Source organism: Diadema antillarum, unplaced genomic scaffold (genome assembly GCF_040938485.1).
Source record: "Diadema antillarum isolate AM-2024a unplaced genomic scaffold, OU_Dant_1.0 seq00000590_RagTag, whole genome shotgun sequence".
Taxonomy (NCBI): Eukaryota; Metazoa; Echinodermata; class Echinoidea; order Diadematoida; family Diadematidae; genus Diadema; species Diadema antillarum.
Window position 1 is genome coordinate 55573 of NW_027271522.1, and position 21338 is coordinate 76910.

General features: G+C 39.6%; 1 protein-coding gene across 1 annotated transcript in view; it reads left to right on the forward strand.

The window, feature by feature from the left end:
• Nucleotides 1-17032, forward strand: part of LOC139735678 (sodium/calcium exchanger 1-like) — a 36569-nt gene extending 19537 nt beyond the window's left edge. Inside the window, exons 2-4 of the mRNA XM_071646426.1 lie at nucleotides 5214-5313; nucleotides 12404-12670; nucleotides 15529-17032. Of these exons, the coding sequence (XP_071502527.1) occupies nucleotides 5214-5313; nucleotides 12404-12670; nucleotides 15529-15908 (747 nt within the window). The 3' untranslated portion in view covers nucleotides 15909-17032. The remainder of the gene's footprint in view (nucleotides 1-5213; nucleotides 5314-12403; nucleotides 12671-15528) is intronic.
• Nucleotides 17033-21338: the final 4306 nt, after the last annotated feature.

Here is a 21338-nt window from a genome sequence, read left to right on the forward strand (position 1 = left end):
GTGCTCAAACGGAAAACAGGATATTATCCAACGGATGTGGAATTCTTGGTGGCGAAACCACAAATGCGCGGAGCATACTGTGAATATCTAATGAGCGATTGCCTCAAGGGGGTATGCATGATATGTTCCTCTTCCCCGTACCCCACCCAATTTTTTTTTTCGTTCCCCCTTCACTTACACACACACACACTCACACACACACAAAAAAAAAAAACACACACACGAACACATTCTCGTAAGATGCTTCCACCAGGGACATGATAGTTACTCAAGGTAACTGGGCATACTGTAAAACGAGGAATGTTCACGTGCATTTTGATTTTGCGAATTTTGCGAAAGCCAAGATACGCAAAATTAAAATGCACATGAAAGTTCTTGTCTACGCTATATGCATTGAATGTTAGAGGCAGCTCACAAAAATTTCATGCCGCGTAAATATCGTGTTTTACAGTATTCCATTATTTGTTTGTGACAAAAATCATTTTTATTTTTTTTTCTGATAAATTGACTGATTGAAATTTAAACCAATAAAGAAAAAATAATTTTTGAATTCAGTCTAATAAGTAAAAAATCAGGCTTCATGTAGTTTAGGTGCAAACACAGTGATTGAGGATACATGTAAATATTTTACAATTTCCCCATTTGAATGGTATGAAATCTATTCACCTAAATACAGGTCCGAAATATGCAGAATGGGGCAGGTCCATTGTATACGCCTAAGGTACCTCTAGGACCTTAAGAGGGCACTTTTTCATTTGTTTTTAGATACTCATATATGCCCCTTGTGCAATGTATACCCGGTTGCCTGGAGTGAAACACTACAATATCCCTGATTGAAGCTGTTAACGAGAGCACGCACACACACACACACACACACACACACACACACACACACACACACACATATATATATATATATATATATATATATATATATATATATATATATATATATATATATACACACACACACACACACACACACACACACACACCCCTATACAGTGCACAATCATGGATGCCCAAAGGTAGCTTTTTTGGACCACCTGCAGCAAAGGAACATAAAGCATGTTTATACCAATACAGCTTCCCATCCTTTTTGCAAGCCAGTCCTGATACTACTAAGTATTTTCATATGGAAGGTGACTAGTGTGGAATAGAAATAATACATCTGAATTCTTACCGCATAATCAGCATGGCATCCAATTGAAAAATAAGAAAGAAAAAAATTGTGTCAATCCATTTTATTGTCAGTATATATCTCTCTATATGGTTTGTTTTGTTGTTCCATGCCACAAAAACTTTGCAAAGACTCATCAGCTAGTCTTATATCTCTACTAAAGCATGGCAAAGCATGGCCCTTTTTCTATGGTGCCTGCTGGGGTTGTAAACGCTGGGGCCCTGGGGTTTGCCCGAGGAAGTAGGCACAAAATGCCTGTAGGTAGAATGTTTACATGTGTGGGAGTATTTGTGTTGGGTCCGACTACCAATTGTGTGATGGCAGAGTGACGAGAGGGTGGGGGTGGGGGTGGGGATGGGAGCAGGGAGGGCTAGGGGATTAGTGTACGGTTAAAGTGGGGGGGGGGGGGGAGGGGGTAAAGCATGTGGTCAGAATAAAATATGAATAAGGTATTCACAACTTTTTGGGGGGCATTTTGGCATAGTGGATAAGACTCCCAACTCCCGATCGGAGGACCCGAGTTCAAATCCCGCCCAGTGCTTACGTCCTTGGACAAGATTTTTTTTTCCACTGTGTCCCTCTCGACCCAGGTATATAAATGGGTACCTGGCAACACTGGGGTAATGATAATAGCAGGGTCCTCTGGTGGAGCAGTGGCAACACTGAAGAGGCTACCCTGGGTAAATAAGACCTTATTATTATTATTATTATTATTATTATTGTTGTTGTTGTTGTTGTTGTTGTTGTTGTTGTTGTTGTTGTTGTTGTTGTTATTATTATTATTATCATTATTATTATCATTACCATTATTATCATTATCATGATTATTATTATTATTATTATTATTATTATTATTATTATTATTATTATCATTGTTATTGTTATTATTATCATTATTATTATCATTGTTATTGTTATTATTATCATTATTATTATTATTATTATCATTATTATCATTGTTATTATTATTATTATTATTATTATTATTATTATTATCATTATCATCATTATTATTATCTTTATTACTATTACTATTATCATTAACTTAAGCTGTCTATGCCAGGGGACAATACTGTCCCAGACTTCCTGAAGTAAATAGCGCCCTCCCTGCACTATGCCAGACATGAGATGAAGCCGTCATTATTCCTCTTCTTAATAAAAACAAGTTGTATTTACTCATTCAAATCAGAAAGACAATTTATTCAATTTAGAATGAAAAAGAAGACTTCCAAGTGGCACATATAGACCATTTATGTGTAGGAGTTCAGTGAGCCATTCATAGATCTACTAACTCTTCATCAAGTTCACTGTACTTTGAGTCATCATTCAAGGCAATAGAAGTGAATTTCTTTTTCCAAGTGAAGAAAGACAAGCTGTTTAGTTTGGTCCTTTGATACACCAAGCCTGCTGGGGGCCCATGCTAAATGGGGAATGCCACAATCATGTGATTTATAGTACTTTTTTAGAGGTGTTCATTGAGGTTCCTTTGTGTTGTGTTCTGACATTCAAATGTGTCTTCACTTTAAAGGCACTGGCCTGGTGTCACCAAAACTTTTGATTATTTTGTTGCCTCTTAGTCATTTCTCAAAGTAATAATCTCATCTGATATCTACAAATGAAAGTGTTATTCAGGAGGAAATTGATTAGAAAGTTCTGCCTTTTTGATAACATGATTATATAATCCACATAGCTTTTTGGGGGTGCATTTAGATGCACCTAGTGCTTTCCAGGTTGACTAAGTTTCTATCATATACAGTCATCTCAGTAAAAGTTAAATTTTATAAAAGAAAAATGAATGTCCTTTGTCATAATTTTTTTCAATGTTGCTTGTGCTCAGTTACTTTGAAAAACACAAACACTTGGATGAATAACTGAAATTTTCTGCTTTAAGAGACATGTTATGTTTTTGCTTCCCAAGTTTGAGTTGATTAATGTTTGTACATTTCTAATCAAAACCGAGAAACACCATTGTAGAGACTTTGGTATTGTTTTGTTTTGCCAAAAGCTATCTCATCAATGAAATTACATGGAAAGAAGGGCATGTTTGTGTGACAGTGGGGGGAGGGGGGATGAGAATAAGTTGACAATATGAGATACCCTTAACTCTTTCTGCATCACAATGTAAACTCCCCGTATGCCACATTATTCTGAAGCCACAGGGCATGGGCACTTTTGGAAAACATTTTGTTTTTCCAAAGTCGTCTAACTTTTTCTCGAAGCAGTTGTGCTGGAAATCCAGTACGGCAAAGTTGTCGAGAAAATTTGCAAGCTTTCCTGTGATGTAAATTTCATGACAAAGCTACATATGGCTATGATGCTTTCCATGCACTGTGGCATACTGCAATTCATTGATGAGTTTGTGCCCAGTTGTGCGCTTGAGCGTCCCATGACCCAAGCTATCTCCTGCTTGTTCATCATCTTAACCAAATAAGGTGTGTCCCATAGTGTAATGCTGGGGCTTTAGCATGCCGACTCCTGCCGTTGTTCTGTTGAGAGTGGGCAGTGGGGCCTTAATACTTCTTCCACTCGATCATTCTCTCTCTCTCTCAGCATCCCTCCCCTTCCGTATCCCCCTCCCCCATCTCTCTCTTTGTCTCTTCACGATGCTCTTTGCCCAGCATTAATTCTTGCATCTAAGTATGTATTTTATGTGTCTTTCTCTCCCTCTCTTTATACATGTAGCTATCTCTCCTCTTTCTCTATTTTTCTATAGATCTATCTGTTTGTCTGTCTATCTATCTATCTATCTATCTATCTATGTATCTATCTATCTGTCTATCTATCTACCTGTCTATCTATCTCTGACTCCTGTGTCTCTTCCTTTTTTTTTGCCTGTCATTAACTCCTGTGTCTGTGTGTGTCTGTCTCACTGTCTCTTTCTATTTATCTATCTTCCTTCTCTATCTATCTATCTATCTATCTATCTATCTATCTATATATCTATCTATCTCTTACTCCAGTATCTCTTTCTCTCTCTCTCTCTCCTTCTCTCTATATATTTCTATCTCTCCTTTCTCTATCTGTTTATTTATCTATCTCTGACTCATGTATCTCCTATCTCTCTCCCTCCCACTCTCTCTCCCTCTCTTTCCATCCATGCCATCTCTGGAGTATGGACTGATTATCATAACAGCTGTGCCCGATACATACCTTCATGTAGGAGGATGAAGCTGACGAGAAAACTTTTGTCTTTTATGTTTAGCAGAAGCAGAATGCGAATCGGTGCCATGCTCAGATGGAAACTAATATCTCTCTTTCACTAGGATTCTGTATGTATGTATGTATGTATGTGTGTGTGTGTGTGTGTGTGTGTGTGTGTGTGTGTGTATGTGCTTGATCTGTTGCTTTTGAGCAGCCTCAACCTTTCCAGGACTCATTGACACATTATGCCACAAAGTTGTGTGTGGTTTTGATGGTTTTGACGGGTCTAGGGCAATTACCCCCTGGGCAATTACCCCGGGCCCTTCCCCTGGCCCTAATCCTAATCCTGAACCTAATCCTAACCCTAACCCAAACTCCTAACACTAAACCTAACCCTAACCCTAGTTTTAACTCTAACCTTACCACTAACCAGTATTTAGCCGGTGGGTAATTGCCCTCTGGGGATAATTGCCCGGATACGGGTTTTGACATATATACAATGTACGGGGATGCTCCACTCCCAAGTTCAAGTTGACTGTTTGAATCAAGTAAAATCAAAGATATCATAGACCGATTCAACCTGGCAGTGTTATTCGCCATTACTGAGTTGTCCCATGTACACATGTGTATGCAAATGCATGATATGTATTGCAACTGGCTGGCGCCCTTTGCAACATATATCGTTGATTCAGAGTACGCGTGTGTGAATGGGACATCATATGGCTGATTTTACTGCCTGGTCAGATTGGTCTATATGTAAAATGTACATGTATGTGCAATATCTTTTTTAATGTTATATAGAGCATAAAGTGTAGTTTTTCACGGATGGCGCCTTCTATGGAATACTTAATTAATGCAAATTAACGACTCCTGTCTCTCACTCTATCTGCAGAACACGGTTGACAAGTTGATCAAGAAGACCAATGTCTCATCAGTGGTGGGTACTTCATCTTGGAGGGAACAGTTTGCTGAAGCACTCACCGTTAGTGCAGGTACGTATGTAAGGAGAAACTGGAATGTGGGAGTTTCTTCCTCCAACATCCGAGGTGGAAACATAGAGGTCAAGGGTGCATTTGAACACTCTAAAGCAAACCAAAGTGAACCGAACCAAACCGTACCGAACTGATGTACTGTGCCAGTGGTGGAGCGTTCAAGCACTCTGTTGAGAAAGCGTACCTCATGAGTTATTTTTAGAGGGGGTCATGCAGTTTGTAGCAAGAGGGTCATTCACCTGGCGTGCTTAAACTAGTTGTCCTGAACAAAGAGAATGAACTCTGTGCATTATAACGTATGTGCATATTCAGCACATTCTTCACACACTAAGTTTGGGTACACTTTTGGAGCACTTTGGAAAGTGGTCCACTTTTGGCTTGGTTCAGTTTGAGCGCTCCTTTGGCGCAGGATTGGTACAGGTCAGTTCGCTTCAGGAGAGCTCTCGAACGCACCCCAAGTGTGGAGGACAGCATTCACACTGCATAGAGTAGGGTAATCTGCATGTGCGCCACAAGGAAAGGGAGGGCTGGTCTGGGAAGGGGGCTAGGGTGGAGGAGGAGTGGAATATGTTAGAGAAAAGGAAAAGACATACTTTCATATACACAGTGCACATGAAGAGATTAATTTCTCTTCAGCAAATGATGTCACACATCTTTTCCTTTTTTTCTCTTTTTTGTCCCCGCCGAACGAGTTCGAGCAGGGGACTATGAAACGGGCTCCGTACGTGTGTGTGTCTGTGCGTCCGTCCGTGCGTCCGTCCGTCCGTGCGTCCGTGTGTGCGTCCGTGTGTGATCAAAATGTTCAATTTGCTACTTCTCTGTCATTTATGAGCCAATTTTGATTCTGTTTGCTTTATATGATAGCACTACATGGGAGCTTTAAAACTTCTACACAGAATTTCAGTTGTGACCTTTGACCTTGACCTTTGACCTATATTGTACATTTTGCTACAAAATGCTACTCCTTCGCCATTTCTAACCCGATTTCAATTCCGTTTGCTTTATGTGATGGCACTAGGTGAGGGCTTCAAAACTTCTACACAGAATTTTGACCTTTGACTTCTTTGACCTTTGACCTTGATTTTTGACCTATATTGTACATTTTGCTACAAAATGCTACTCCTTCGCCATTTCTAAACCGATTTTGATTCCGTTTGCTTTATGTGATGGCACTAGTTGAGGGCTTCAAAACTTCTACACAGAATTTTGACCTTTGACTTCTTTGACCTTTGACCTTGATTTTTGACCTATATTGTGCATTTTGCTACAAAATGCTACTCCTTCGCCATTTCTAACCCGATTTCGATTCCGTTTGCTTTATGTGATAGCACTAGGTGAGGGCTTCAAAACTTCTACACAGAATTTTGACGTTTGTCTTTGACCTTTGACCTTGATTTTTGACCTATATTGTACATTGGCTACAAAATGCTACTCCTTCGCCATTTCTAACCCAATTTCGATTCCATTTGCTTTATGTGATGGCACTAGGTTAGGGCTTCAAAACTTGTACAGAGAATTTTGACCTTTGACTTCTTTGACCTTTGACCTTGATTTTTTACCTATATTGCACATTTTGTTACAAAATGCTACTTCCGGCGGGGACATATATTACGCACCGCGTAATTTCTACTTTTCCTTGTTTCTTTAAGGATTAAAAGTGACCATGTGAAGGTAAACCTGGAAAATTTCATCATCCAGACACATTTTTTGGCAGAGTCTTTCAATACCGGTATATTGCAGGCAAATTCTGGATAGTGGAAGATAAATTTTGAGCCCTTCTGAAAACTAGGTTTTAGCTTTAAAATGGGAGGGGGGGGGGGAATACCTGATTTTGGGGAAGATATGGACTGTACGTCATAGAACACATTTCTGTAATGTGCAATTGGATGGAAATGTAATCAAGGAGGCATAAGGTTAAGGTTCAATGTCACCTGACATTTTGACAGACCAATGAAAATTGTCCACACATCTCTATTTGTCTTGCTGCCCAGTCCAGAATGGTGTCTGATGAAGTCATATTTCTCTACTTTGACCTTCAACTGTTCTTGTCATCAAGCCACTTTTACCTCTCTCAAAAATGAATAAATAAATAACTATAAATATGAATAAATAAGTAAATAGATAAATGAATACATGAATACATGCATAAATACATATATAAATACATACATAAATAAATATATGAATACATGAATTATACATGCATAAATACATATATAAATACATAAATAAATAAATAAATAAATAAATGAATAAATAAACACATGAATGATAAATAAAGGCAATCTGTGGATTATAGGGAAAATGTTCTAGAAAATGGGACAGTCAGTTGCCCCCCCCCCCCCTGGTTGATGTAAAATATAATGGCATTGCCAATACTGAGCTTGCTTTCCTTTGCACCAACAAGTCATGCCTCATTTGAAAGGACCCCAAAAGTTGCACACGAGGGCAGAGCCATGCTAGTACAGTGTAGCAATGCAAATGATGCTGAACGGTCAGATCTAGATTCACACATTAATGATTAACTCATCATAACTAGATGTGAAATATCAGATCTATGCAATTGCCACCACTTGTCACCTGCTGGAAACTCCATGATATAGGCAAATATTGAGTGTTGATGATTTTTTTTTTTGAACATAGCTTCCTGTTGGATAACAAATCAATGTGTACTTCACAGTGACAGTTACCATGCATGTACTGCCAATATTTCTTTTCTCTTTTTTTAAATTCATTATCATCATTTTTTTTTTTTTTTTTTTTTGGGGGGGGGGGGGGGGGGGGAGGAATAACATAAACCCTTTACCTGTAGTGGATGCTCTACTCACACCAGGGTGAGGAGTATTACATAAGTTTTCGCAAACAGGTCATGAAAGAAAAGGGAGAGGGTAACCAGGAAGAGTAGGAAGTAGGAGAATGTGACTGCAAGTGTATACCAGTGCAGTACAACATTTACATGTATATATATGCAATCACTCGAAATCAAGCGTCATGTGCTCTAGTGAGGGTATTGTTCAACACTTGGTTTCTAGATGTGGACAGACAAATATGTATCGGAGTCCTCTCTAGCATCTATTTCTACACAAATGTCAGAGGGCTTTGGCCCCCTATTAAATTACATCCAATCTCGGCTGGAAGATCGTATCTGAACCACATGTTATTGTCTCTTCGTTCCCCCCATCCTGCCCCTTACAACCAGCCCAGTATCAAAATCGGCCCTCCCTTCTTCTTTTTTTTTTCCAGGTCAATTGGAGGGAGAGCAGATTGAAATTGGCAATTTGAAAATTTATGAACGTCTGAGCGTACCGGTGTGATGGGGTCGTTCGATTCGCATGTAGATGCGGCTTGTCGAGATGTAGAAATTGAGGTTGATGTTACCGTGGTAGCTGTTCTCCTGCTCTTAAAGAAACATGTTAACCCATGGAATGTGCATTGAAAATATTTTTTGGGGGGGGACTGTGATTATTGAGAAGACAAGTTGTCAATGGCATGCGTTTCTGTAAAGACACCTGATGATTTTAATATCTTGCCCTTTTTTTATCTCTTCTTCCTCTTTCTTTCTCTGTTTTATGTCTGAGCTGTCTATCAGCTAGTGATCCCTATTCTTATTTCCCTTTGCAGAATTTAGGAGTATACTTTAGGAAAGTACAACTAAACAAAACAAAGATGAAAATGATGTTTAAGTAGTCATTTTGGTTAGAAGAAGGCATGTACTGGTACAGGTGCTCTTTCTTTTCTTTGTTATCTGTGATATTTGGCCAAGAGATTATACGATTTGTTGTTGTTGTTGTTGTTGTTGTTGTTGTTGTTGTTGTTGTGGTTGTTGTTGTGGTTGTTGTGGCTGTTGTTGTTGTTGTTGTTGTTGTTGTTGTTGTGGTTGTTGTGGCTGTTGTTGTTTTTGACATGCAGAAAACTTTCATCAGTTGGGGAGATCATACAATAGGAGATTCAGGCTTCTACCAACCTGGGGTGGTATTCTGAGACCGTTTTATCTCTGTTGTAAGTCTGTTGTAACAAATCGGTATTCTGAACACCGTTTTATCTCTGTTGTAACTTCTGTTGTAACTTCTGTTGTAACTAGTGAATTATCTTGCGCACTCTTTGCCTGCGCATACCATTGTCTTAGGGTATGCGCACGCGCGTAACAGTGGGCGCAAACCTGAACACCCATTAGATTACACGGTATTCTGAAAACTGTTTTATCTTCTGTTGTAAGTCATGCCCCGTGCAAATTTATGCTTCTGAGATAAAACAGGGTGGAGGGTGTTATAACTCCGTTGTAACTTTCGTTTTAACTGATGTTAGATAGTGAGATTATTCATCAACTGAATATTGTGGTATGCGAGTTCAAAATAAAAAAGATATACAAAAAATAAAAACAATGTATGTACAGAAGGGCAAATGATATAGCAGTTTGACAAAATGTAAACTCATTCCACAATACAAATTTGGTAACAGTAACATTGCAAGTACATACGCGTAGCATAATTATGCACATAGATAAAAACACAAACACATGAACAGAAAGGTTACCGGCACTGTCGGCAGTATCTTGTTTTAAGCACTATTCATTTCAAAAATATCTTTCGAAATATTAGATTTTTTTTTAATATGATTTCATTATCTTCACCAATAGGAATTCATTATCAGTACCTTTGGGTGTTTCAAAAATATTTATTGCTAGAGATGGCGCGAATTCTGAGAAAAGTATTAGAAGTCTAAGGTTCCATGATGGAACTTTACGTGATAATGATCTCCAAGAGATATCTTGTGAAGATAGTGACAACAACAACAATAATAATAATGATAATAATAACATGGCATTGCAAGGGCTTAACTTAATTTAGAAGCGTCTAGTTCCCCATAAACCATGAAATTTGGGTTCCTCTTATGAACGCCAGATATCTTCTTATTTTTCAACAAAATTTCAAATAAAAAGACTCAATCTGAGATAGCTTTGCGAATCCCCTACCGCACCAACTATACGTCAAAACCGGTAAGAAGGCATAATGATCAAGCTTCTGTTGTAACTTTATTCTATTTCTGGCTCTCTTTACCTGCGCATACTATTGTCCTATTTGTGCGCACGCCAAAGAATGAGCGCTTGTTAAAACGCGCAGAGTTAAGCAAGGCGCATTTGCCCAAGGGAGCAATCTTATTGGTTGAAATGTCTTAGATGCTACTTCTAACAATATTTCCTATTGGATATGATTATTGCGATGGGCGTGGTTATCATGACTTACAACACCGTTAAAACAGTTTTCAGAATACCGATTTACAACTGTTTTAGCGGTGTTGTAACTCACAGACTTACAACACAAGTTACAACACAAGTTACAACAGAGATAAAACGGTGTTCAGAATACCACCCCTGTACACTAAAGGTTGGTAGAAGCCTGAATCTCCTGTTGTTTTTGGCATGTAGATGAACAGAGAATTATTTTCACAAAGAGCTTGTGTAAACACAAAGAGAGGTTTCTGCTGTACTCAATTCTCCATGAGCAAGATCGCCTCTTCATTCTGTGTTTGCCTTAGATTAATTCGTCGGTTGAGAATGAGAAGGGCGTTCAGTTGTCTTGAACACTATGGGTTTAGTGGCTACTTAACACCCTTATCATTCTCACATGACAAATTAGAAAAGGAGGAAACAGCTTGGAAAATTTGAGCCTGTCACCTACTGCTTGCTAGGCTGTGGTGCTACCTTCTTAGCTGAAGCCAGTTGGTGGTAGTGGCATGAAGAACTGGAAACAAATAACCAATGCCTCCACCATTTTTCTGTTTCCTCTTTGGTCTAATTGTGACCGTGCATCACAAAGCCAACAAAAAGTCGCCAGACATGGATTTTTAGTTACGGGCAGATTCTGAAAGAGCAGACTCTAAGTTTTAAAATGATGTATAACTCTATTCAAATGGACTCCCCTAACCTACGTAAATACCGGAAAAAAAGCACACACTCTGGAAAAGTGTGAATTGAGAAAAGAGGCTCTGAAGTACAGGGTCTATTCAAGCGCTTAATAATCTTTACCAAGCTGTGCTAGCTGTGCCATGAAAGGGACAAAACACAGGTTGTAAACCACCGGAGCAACAACAATAAAGTTATTATCAGATTTTGCTAAAATTGAGCATGTTCTATAAATGCATTCTATCCATGATTAATGCTAACTTTCAAAGCATTTCAAAAGTTATTAGACTTGAAAGTGAAGAGTGTGCAAAGGAGTTCAAGAAATGAAAAGCAGCCTGTAAGACATACCTGATTATTCTACTCTCCCCCGAAAAGAGGTTGTAGAAAAACTGCTGAAAACACTCTTTCCCATTCATGTTAAGATCCCAAACTAAAGAATAATGTAGAAGAAGGAGAGCTCTTTCAGAAAATATGAACAATTCGAGATTGACTCGGTTGAACCATTTCACCTTTTTTGACTCCTCACGTAAAATCAAGGGGTGCGACTTTTTGTTTGTTTTGTGATGCACAGTCACAATTGATAATTCATGAGTGCCCAGAGAGACATGTTTAGTGAGCAGAACATGATTGGTGTAAATTCCAGGCTTGTTTCTCCTTTCTCAATAGATCTTTTATCAAATTCAGATCAAACATGTGATCTCACTGGCATGAGCTACAGCAAGAACCTCTGTTCATGATTTATTTTGTTGTTTGCAATCTCTGCTTTTCTCTGTGGCATGATGAATTCAAGGAGAAGGGTCCAATATTATGCCATGTACTTTTACAGTCCAGATTGAAATTTTAGTCTCTAAAGATTTGCAGCTATTCAAATGCAACGAAGGAAACTACAGCACAGAAAAACTAGTCTGCAATTGGTCTAGCATCTTTCTGTGTTGATCCTCAGTCCATTCCAGTTACCGTAGGTGCATCAAAGCCTGTTAAACAGCAAGGGTAACAGAAATTATGTCCAGAACAATAATGGTGCGTGTGTGTGTGTATGTGTGTAATTAGGTGCCCTCTTTGAGTATAGCCATTTTTTCAGTCTGTCACTTTGATCCAGTGCATGGTAGTGTTTGAACTTTTGTTGAACTTTGTCTGAATCTTTTCCCTCACTCTCATGATGTACCTGTTGTTGCCCCCGGAAACCAGGTGACGATGATGCAGATGGGGAGGAGAAGCTGCCGTCCTGCGGTGACTACGTGATGCACTTCTTGACCATCTTCTGGAAGATCCTGTTCGCGTTCGTCCCGCCGACCGACATCGGCGGTGGCTGGGCGTGCTTCGTCGTTTCCATCCTTATCATCGGCGGCCTGACCGCCGTCATCGGTGACCTCGCCTCGCACTTCGGCTGCACCATCGGCCTGAAGGACAGCGTGACGGCCATCTCGTTCGTCGCCCTGGGAACGAGCGTGCCAGGTTAGCTCCCTGATCGAATGAGCCAGCGTACGGTGTCCTCTATTGGACATTAGTGGACAATTTGACTCTTTGTATTTCATTTTGTTCTCTGCTTTGTACAAATGCCTATAATTACAAATGCTTGTTGCTGACAGTATCGTTGAATCATATCCCAAGCCTTGCACAAATGCAAAAAATCCTGAAGGCTGCCAAATGTAGAGTCTCATAGCATGAAGAAGTTAGAGGGTAGAGGAAACAATACATAAGGGGGGAACAGATTAAACCTTATTCCCTAATATACCTGCCACAGGTCATAGAGAGAGATACAAAAATGGGGGACTTCCAATCAAACCTGTAGTTGTTTGTCAATCTAGAGAGTGCAATTTCCAAGCTAAGTGGCATTTTGTTTTGTTATAGCGTAAAAAGTGTACTCTTTGGAAAGGAGGGAATGGAATATACACTCATTCACTTATAGAAAATAGAAGGGAACAGATGATTCTGGGAGTTACGGAGGGTTTGTTACAGGAAACACTGACCCCTTCACTTCCAATTTCTTTGGTTTATGTAAATCATGACTTGGAAAGAAATTCAAAGGTAGCAAGCTGGAATGGTAATTCACAAATCTCTTGTTTCCCCCCCCCCCCTTTTTACAAAAGGTCCAGCAAAAGTCAACAGCCGTGTATTCTCATGCATTGATGGGGCATTCTAGAACAACATTCACACACACACACACACACACACACACACACACAAATCAATCATTAAAAAGTGGGCTGTGTGGTGAAAATGCACCTTCATTAGCTTGCAGTACTTTAGTATGACTGTTTATGTAGTGAGACATGCATTGCGTGATATCGCTCCCTTCAGCAGTGAGGCTAGCACAGCCTAATTCACACATTGTACAATGAACTTGCTTTGTTGTTTGGTGACGGACCAGGATCCCCCTTCTTTCTAAACCATCTGGGGGATCTGAGGATCTAGACCTGTATTTTGTCACAAAGGCAAGCAAAGAGTTTTCACAGAATCTGGAACCTGCAATCCAGAATCTGAAATCTGGAATTCAGAGTTTATTTTGAAATATGGAGTGCATGGCACATATCAAAGTTGTAAAGCCATTGATTCCTGTAGGAGAAGCCTTTGCCAAGTTTCTTTTATTCATGATCGACCTTGCCGCCACAGTCCGTACATAAAACTCTCTTCCTAATACATTCCAGCTATCAAAGCAATACGCAGTAATATTTCTGAGATTAACAGAGAAAAAAATATCAAAGGTCATCATTCTAGCTTTGGCTGAAGGAAGTTTGCAATCAGAGATGCTGCTTTGATACTCCCACCATATGATTTATCCAACAAGGCAAGTGCCATAATGTGTCTCGCCCATTTGCGTACAAGAAATTGTAAGCAAATGGGATATAACAGATTCAAAAAAGAGATATAAAAGGGTAAAAATTCAAGGCAAAAAAGAAACGTGCCATAAAAACTTAACATTGGGCCCTTAAAATTCGACGACCCCTGCCTGTGACCTTTGACCTTGTGGAGACCATCCACTGGCCAAGGGACATCTACCATCCAAGTTTGGTCAAAAACGGACCTTCGGATCAAAAGTTATGACCCATAATAGAAACACACCATAAAAACTTAACATTGGGCTCTAAAAGTTTGTTGACCCATGCTTGTGACCTTTGACCTTGTAATGACCATCCACTCCCCAAGGGACATCTACCATCCAAGTTTAGTCACAAATGGAGTTATGGATCAAAAGTTATGACCCATAATAGAAACGCGCCACAAAAACTTAACATTGCGCTCTAAAAGTTTGTTGACCCCTGCCTGTGACCTTTGAGCTTGTGGTGACCATCCACTCCCCAAGGGACATCTACCATCCAAGTTTGGTCACAAATAGAGTTATGGATCAAAAGTTACGACCCATAAATAGAAACGCGCCATAAAAACTTAACATTGGGCTCTAAAAGTTCGTTGACCCCTGCCTGTGACCTTTGACCTTGTGGTGACCATCCACTCCCCAAGAGACATCTACCATCCAAGTTTGGTCACAAACGGAGTTATGGATCAAAAGTTATGACCCATAATAGAAACACGCCACAAAAACTTAACATTGGGCTCTAAAAGTTCGTTGACCCCTACTTGTGACCTTTGACCTTGTGGTGATCATCCACTCCCCAAGGGACATCTACCATCCAAGTTTGGTCACAAATGGAGTTATGGATCAAAAGCTATGACCCATAATAGAAACGCGCCGTAAAAACTTAACATTGGGCTCTAAAAGGTCGTTGACCCTTGCCTGTGACTTTTGACCTTGAGGTGACCTTCATATATGGTAAAATGTGAAACTTTGTATGACCCCTCTTCCCTCAAAGTTTGATTGCAATTGAAGCCCAGAGTAAAGAGTTATTGAAGTTTTTGTAGCGTTACGGACAGACGACGGACGGACAGACGCCGCAGGCGATCCCTTAGTCTCCCCTCACCTCTGGTGGGCTTTACTGTAAAATGAGGAATGTTCGTGTGCATTTTAATTTTGCAAATTTTGCAAGTGCCAAGATTCGCAAAAATAAAATGCACACGAAAATTCTTGTCTACACTGTTTGCATTGAACGCCAATGGCAATTCTCGGAAATTTCATGCCATGAAAAAGGCTGTCAGCTCCAATTCATGAAAATTTCATGCCGCGAATATATCAAGTTTTACAGTGATGTCCACAGTAGTGACTCCTCTTTCTAACGATTTAACAAGCTCACAACATATCGTCCATTAGGTGTATTGCCCTTTTCTCACCCTGGCCATTGTTTTATGTAAAGATTAATATAGCATAACTGTTCTCAGTTTTACTTTTGTTTTTGTTTTTGTTTTTCTGTGCATAGATACCTTTGCCAGCAAGACAGCAGCTGTTGGAGACAAATACGCAGATGCAAGTGTAGGCAACGTGACGGGGAGCAATGCAGTGAATGTGTTTTTGGGTATTGGTGTGGCGTGGACCATTGCTGCCATATACCACGCTGTAAACAATAAAACCTTCAAAGTGGAACCTGGCTCGCTGGGGTTCTCTGTGACAATATTCTCAGTGTTTGCAATCATAGCCATAGCGATCCTGCTGCTCCGGCGGCGGTTGCCCGGCATAGGAGGCGAGCTCGGGGGATCCCGCACCCCGAAGATTGTGTCGTCGGCGATCTTTGTGACTCTGTGGCTGCTGTACTTAATCCTGTCCAGTCTGGAAGCGTATGGGTTCATCAAGGGCTTCTGAGCTCCTGCCAGCCTCCGATTCCTTCTCCGTCGCTCTACAGAAAAAGACATGCTCGCACAGACTGGATGTGCTTTGACTGGCACAATAATGCACAGTATGCCAGCCGGTGGGGAAAGCGCTGGGTATAGCCTGTCTCTCTGCCACCTTTCTTTGGACAGGTTGATGCGGTCACCATGACAACAGCCCCAGCATCCTTAACCATTACTTGCAGATGAAGAAGACTGATTTGGAACATGGAGAATGTGATCCCACAAAAAAAAGACTCCATGTGTGGTCTGATGGGCCTGTGTTTTGGTGCAAGGCAGGTGGAGCAACCGAAAAACGGAATCAAGATCTATGCATATTGGGAAAACCTGAAGCGGGAGTGGTGGGCAGGAGTGGTCAGTGCGAGATGAAAGTCTCGCCAGGAGAGACATGGTGTCATGGTAACCAAGTTTTGCTTTGGGAACCAGGACGCTCGATGTGTGAGACAAAATTAAATCTGACTAGCAAAGGGAAAGGACAGGTGGATGTTATCTTTATCTCAAGGGCAGGCATACACTGGTTCACCCCGCTTCAGAAATCAATACCTATCGGAAGTCTAAGACATTTATAGAATGCCTGTAGAAGAAGTATATTAGGATTAGATCAGATAGACAGCTAGGCCATGCTGGAACAGGTGGCAGACCTGAATAATTAGAATATCGATTGCTCATAGTACCACAAGTATCCCAGTAACCAGTTTTGACTGCACTAGATAAGAGTTTATTACAGACCAGTCTGCTACTGAACAGAGATACCAGGTGCCGTATGGTATACAAGTTTTTGATAATGTAAGCATTCTTTCTGTCACAGCGAAAGGCAAAATTGGTAATTCCATTGAATTCCACTGTTGTCCCTTTCAAAATTTTACATCTCTCCGGAAATGGAGCATAGTTGCTCATCCCCATTCTCTGATTTCGTATTGTAGTGTGATTTTTTGCTGGAAGTATAGGCAAAAGTAACATTTTGTACCGAGTGGAACAATTTTATATCTGTGTTTAGCGAATATAGCTGGGAATGCATGAACAAGTACGCACGAAAGCTAATGCACCAACAGTAGAAAGGATACGGGGACAAAGTAAAAATCCATAAGGCTTGTGTTCACAGGGAACAATGCAGACATTACTGTGTCTAGCCATTGTGTACCATGGAAATAACAGAGACACAAGTTGCTAGATTCATGTGTACCTGTATTGTCACTTTCTCTGCACCGCATACTTTTTAACTTTACATCATTTAATGAATAAATACTGCCGGCAGGTTCACCTTACTTTTCAAAAGCCTGCGCTCCACTCACTTGACTCTTTAGGGAAAGGTATCATATGTGGCTTTAGAAGTATTCTCACAGAAACGGCAACCCCTACTGTGATTCATGTCTGTACCACCATAATTATAAGTTCTTTGGCACGGAAACCATCCCAATAAAGATTGTTGCAGTCGTCCATGATTTGCATCAGATGTTGCCATGGCAATTCGGACAGGAATTACGCACTGTGTTTCCAGGCATCAATCAAGGATTGTAGTGATAAACAGTCCATTCCCCATTTTGATGTACAAAAAATTTCTGGATCAAGACCATGATCTGGATCACTGCCACAATTTATTCATCTGATTCCTTTTGTCACTATCAAATAATTTTGAAAATTTCCTCCCAATTCGTCCATAAATTTTTGAGTTTTTGTGCAAACAAACAAACAGACGAATAAACCAGCTTAAATTATTATGCAAACAGACGAACAAACAAACCAGTGCCGGCAAAAACATAACCTCCTTAGCAGAGGTAACAAATATGCAAACCTGAAAAAAAAAAAAACCCACAGCAATGGACAGGATGGTTCTAGGTATTTCTACAAGCAATCTGTTGACCCTCATCATATTGTCCTTTAACAGAGTGAAATATTACAGTAAACCCACAGTTTTTGGATCAACATGTGTTTCAATTTAGATTTTAATACATTAAATCTTTTCCTGCCAAATGCATTACAATCACTTTTGGGGAGTTATGGTTGACAAATAAGTGACTTCGGGTATTAAAGTTGGATGTTTTATTTTCTGTAACTATGGACTGTTTTTAATGGTTCAACAGGGGAAAAAAAATTATATCAGTACCAAATTTTCAGTGCTTGGTTTGCAATATAAGTATTAATGCCAGTGTACATGCAGTTTCAGCAATTATTTATTGACATAATATATTGTTATTTATTATAATGGAATATTTTAAGTATTCGGCCTTTGTAGGTGGGTCTAACATTTTCTTTGAAGTGCAATTTATTTTTTCTTTTTTAGTGAGTATGCCAACATAATCTTTAGATTTCCAGCAGTTGAATGTACAAACATGGTAGTGCTTTTTGTACCAGGTAACTGCCATATTCAGGGTTTTCGTGATGTGTGCTGCTCAAAGCGTACTGTGATTTAAAGAGAGGTGTGGAATTGCTATTGACTGGCCTCACTTAAAATGTGAGGAGTGTTTTGTCTTTTCTATATACATCCAAAGAGTTTGCAAGGGAAGGAGAAGGCATGTCGAGTTATTGCACTGTCCAAACTTGCTCTTGCCCTTTAACACCACAATATACTTTGGTTGGATGTTGACATACAATGTATTTGCATTTTTTTTTTCAAAAATGTAATGATCTGGTTCAATAGTGGCAGTTGGATGAAAGATATTTCTAGCAATTTATACTCTTATAACGTACCACATGAAAAATAGTGATATACTATGTAACTTATACATTGTCAATACTTCTGTTATTTTTTTCTTTTCCATATTGGACTGTAATTATTACCAGACTATCTGTTCTGTTCATGTCGTGTGCACTGAAAGATTGTCCAATTCTTGTGTGAATTTCCCTCATAATTGACATTTCTTTCATTATATTTTTTGTGGGGAAAAGATGAGCGAATCGTACATGATTGATTTGTATTCTTTTTTTCGTTTTTTTGTGTGTGTGTGTGCGTGTGTGTATGTGTGTGCATATGTGTACTTGCATTGTGTAAATAGCTGTATTCCCATGCATCAAATGTACATACAATCCCAGGCACTAGGGATGACATGAAAGTTTAGGTAAGTCGGAGTGTTACTTTCTGTTTGATAAAAATATTCAAAAATTTCAGTGAAAACAAGCAGGATGTGAGCGATGAAAAGAAAATCGTAGGCAAAGATGAATGATACACACATGCCAACTGCGTCAAGCAGTTGCTCGTGTAGAAGCCTTGAGAAAAAAAATAGGATGTATTTTCCTTCTTTTCATTGTACAGAAAACACACTTATTGGATGCATTCCATGAATATGGGGGAAAAAGTGCTGAGAAATTATCACCCACCACAATCACCAATGACACTAATGATTTGTGATTTTACCGTTTCACCGAGAGTTTCATAATATCAATTATCTCTGACATAAAGCCGAGTTTATGCCTAACTACATCAGCTTCTCTGTTTACCAAAGGAAAAAGGCAAGCAATTCTATCAGTGAGCTTTAAGCAACACAATGTTGAAGCATGATGAGCATGCAAAGAATCTAGACATTTTGCTTTCGCACTTCAGGCATCTTCCAGTGAGAAACAATTGGCAGCTTTTGACAAGGGTATCATTCCGGTCTTTAGAAAAACAAAAATTGCACAGCATCCAGCGATCACAGTCCAATCAAGTTTAGCTGCAGCAAGAGCATGGCCAGACCCAGATTATGTACCGGCATATTTTTTTCATTTTTTCCTTTTTGGTGATGGAATTGACAAGATAAATCCAAGAGGAGTCACATTCTGGCATGCGCAGAAAACATATCAAAGAGATGAAAGGGGGTCTCATGAAAACGACCTGAACACTGTGGAAATTAATATCAAGTATGTTGCGGACTCTGGATTTGTTTTCAGACAACACATCCAGAATGTTGTAGTTGCAATTTAAGGGTAAAATGTTTTGGTACTGTATCTATTTGAATTGCAGTGATATGATATGTTCACTACTCATACTTACTTTATGTGTTTCATGTTGTATCCAATGACAAGTATGCCAGAGGCATGTTTCATCTGACCTGTTTTTTTTTTCTTTGTTTGTTTGTTTGTTGAAACATGTTCAGGTTATCCTTGTTTAATTTTTCCATATGTAAGATCATTTTTGGAAAATCACGTGGGAAGCAACATGTGCTTTTCTCTCTTCCGACAGCATGTACTAAATGTAAATTGGTGAGAGCACAAAGTGTTCCTTTTTTTAGTGGACATGAGAAGGGCTGGTGTACAAATTACTACCTCTGTTCAGCCATCTCAACTGAGGGATATTATGGTATTCTTATTTATTCATCTTTTTTTTTTCTTCAGGTTGTTCTTTTTTATGCATTCGCCGACCTTTTTTTTTTCTTTTTCGGCTCAGCCAGTAGCAAGTTTTGACACTCGGTGCAGTTGTGGAAGTGGTAGCTGCTTCTAGGTCCAACATTGTGAAGCAGTTACAGCCACCACTATGGCAGAAGTACAGATTGATAGATTGATTTGTTAATTCATTAATCACTTCATGAGTGTTTGGTAGCTCTGCATTAGTAGTACCTTCAGATGTATCTATCGCATGCAGCATGGCGTCCTCGCCATTTGCAGCTCTGTTGCGTTTCAAACTGTATCATCATTATCGCTAGTAATGCATGGGGGATCTGCGTCAAAAGTAGCTACGTAGTAGAACAAAATGGGGTCTTTGGTAGATAAAGTTTCCCAAACGATAATGCTCACGATAGGTCCATGAAATGCACGTCACAATTACGCTGCAGTATGTCTCCATGAACAAAGTAAGAGAGAAAGGAGGCAAAGAATAACAAGTTATCTCTCACTGAACACATCAGCAAAACCATTAAGACCATTGACAGCAGTAGTAACAGATGTGCCCTATGCCTTATAGGGGGGTACTTTGGCTTTTTCAAATTGTTCTCCTCCCCCCCCCCCCCCCCCCCCCACAACATTTGTGGCTGGTATGCGGAATGGGTGTGCCATTTCTGGTTGCTTATCCCGGTAGTTGCGAGTGTGTATGATGCCGTGAAACAAGATCCTTTGGGGTTATTTTCTGGCTTGAAGTTGCTGAACATGCTCTTGTAAAAATATTGGGAAGGAGGGTGGGGTGGGAAACCTGGATCAGATAATTATTGTTTAACTTTACAAGGGGTATATATATATTGACACTCGCCTGTTGTGACTTGTTCTCACATCTTGATGTTCTCATTATTTTGATACAGCTGACGTGAGCACGATTAATGATGGATGTGTGAAGGTATGCAAGGGCTTTGGTCAATATTACAAAAAATTTTACAGTTTCATTACTTATATTGTGTGTGTAATGTCATCTACATGATTCATTGCAAGTGACGATTTTCAAATTCATCGGTCATGTTCAGTGAAGAAGCTAACATGCCTGCTTTACTTTACAACCGTAATA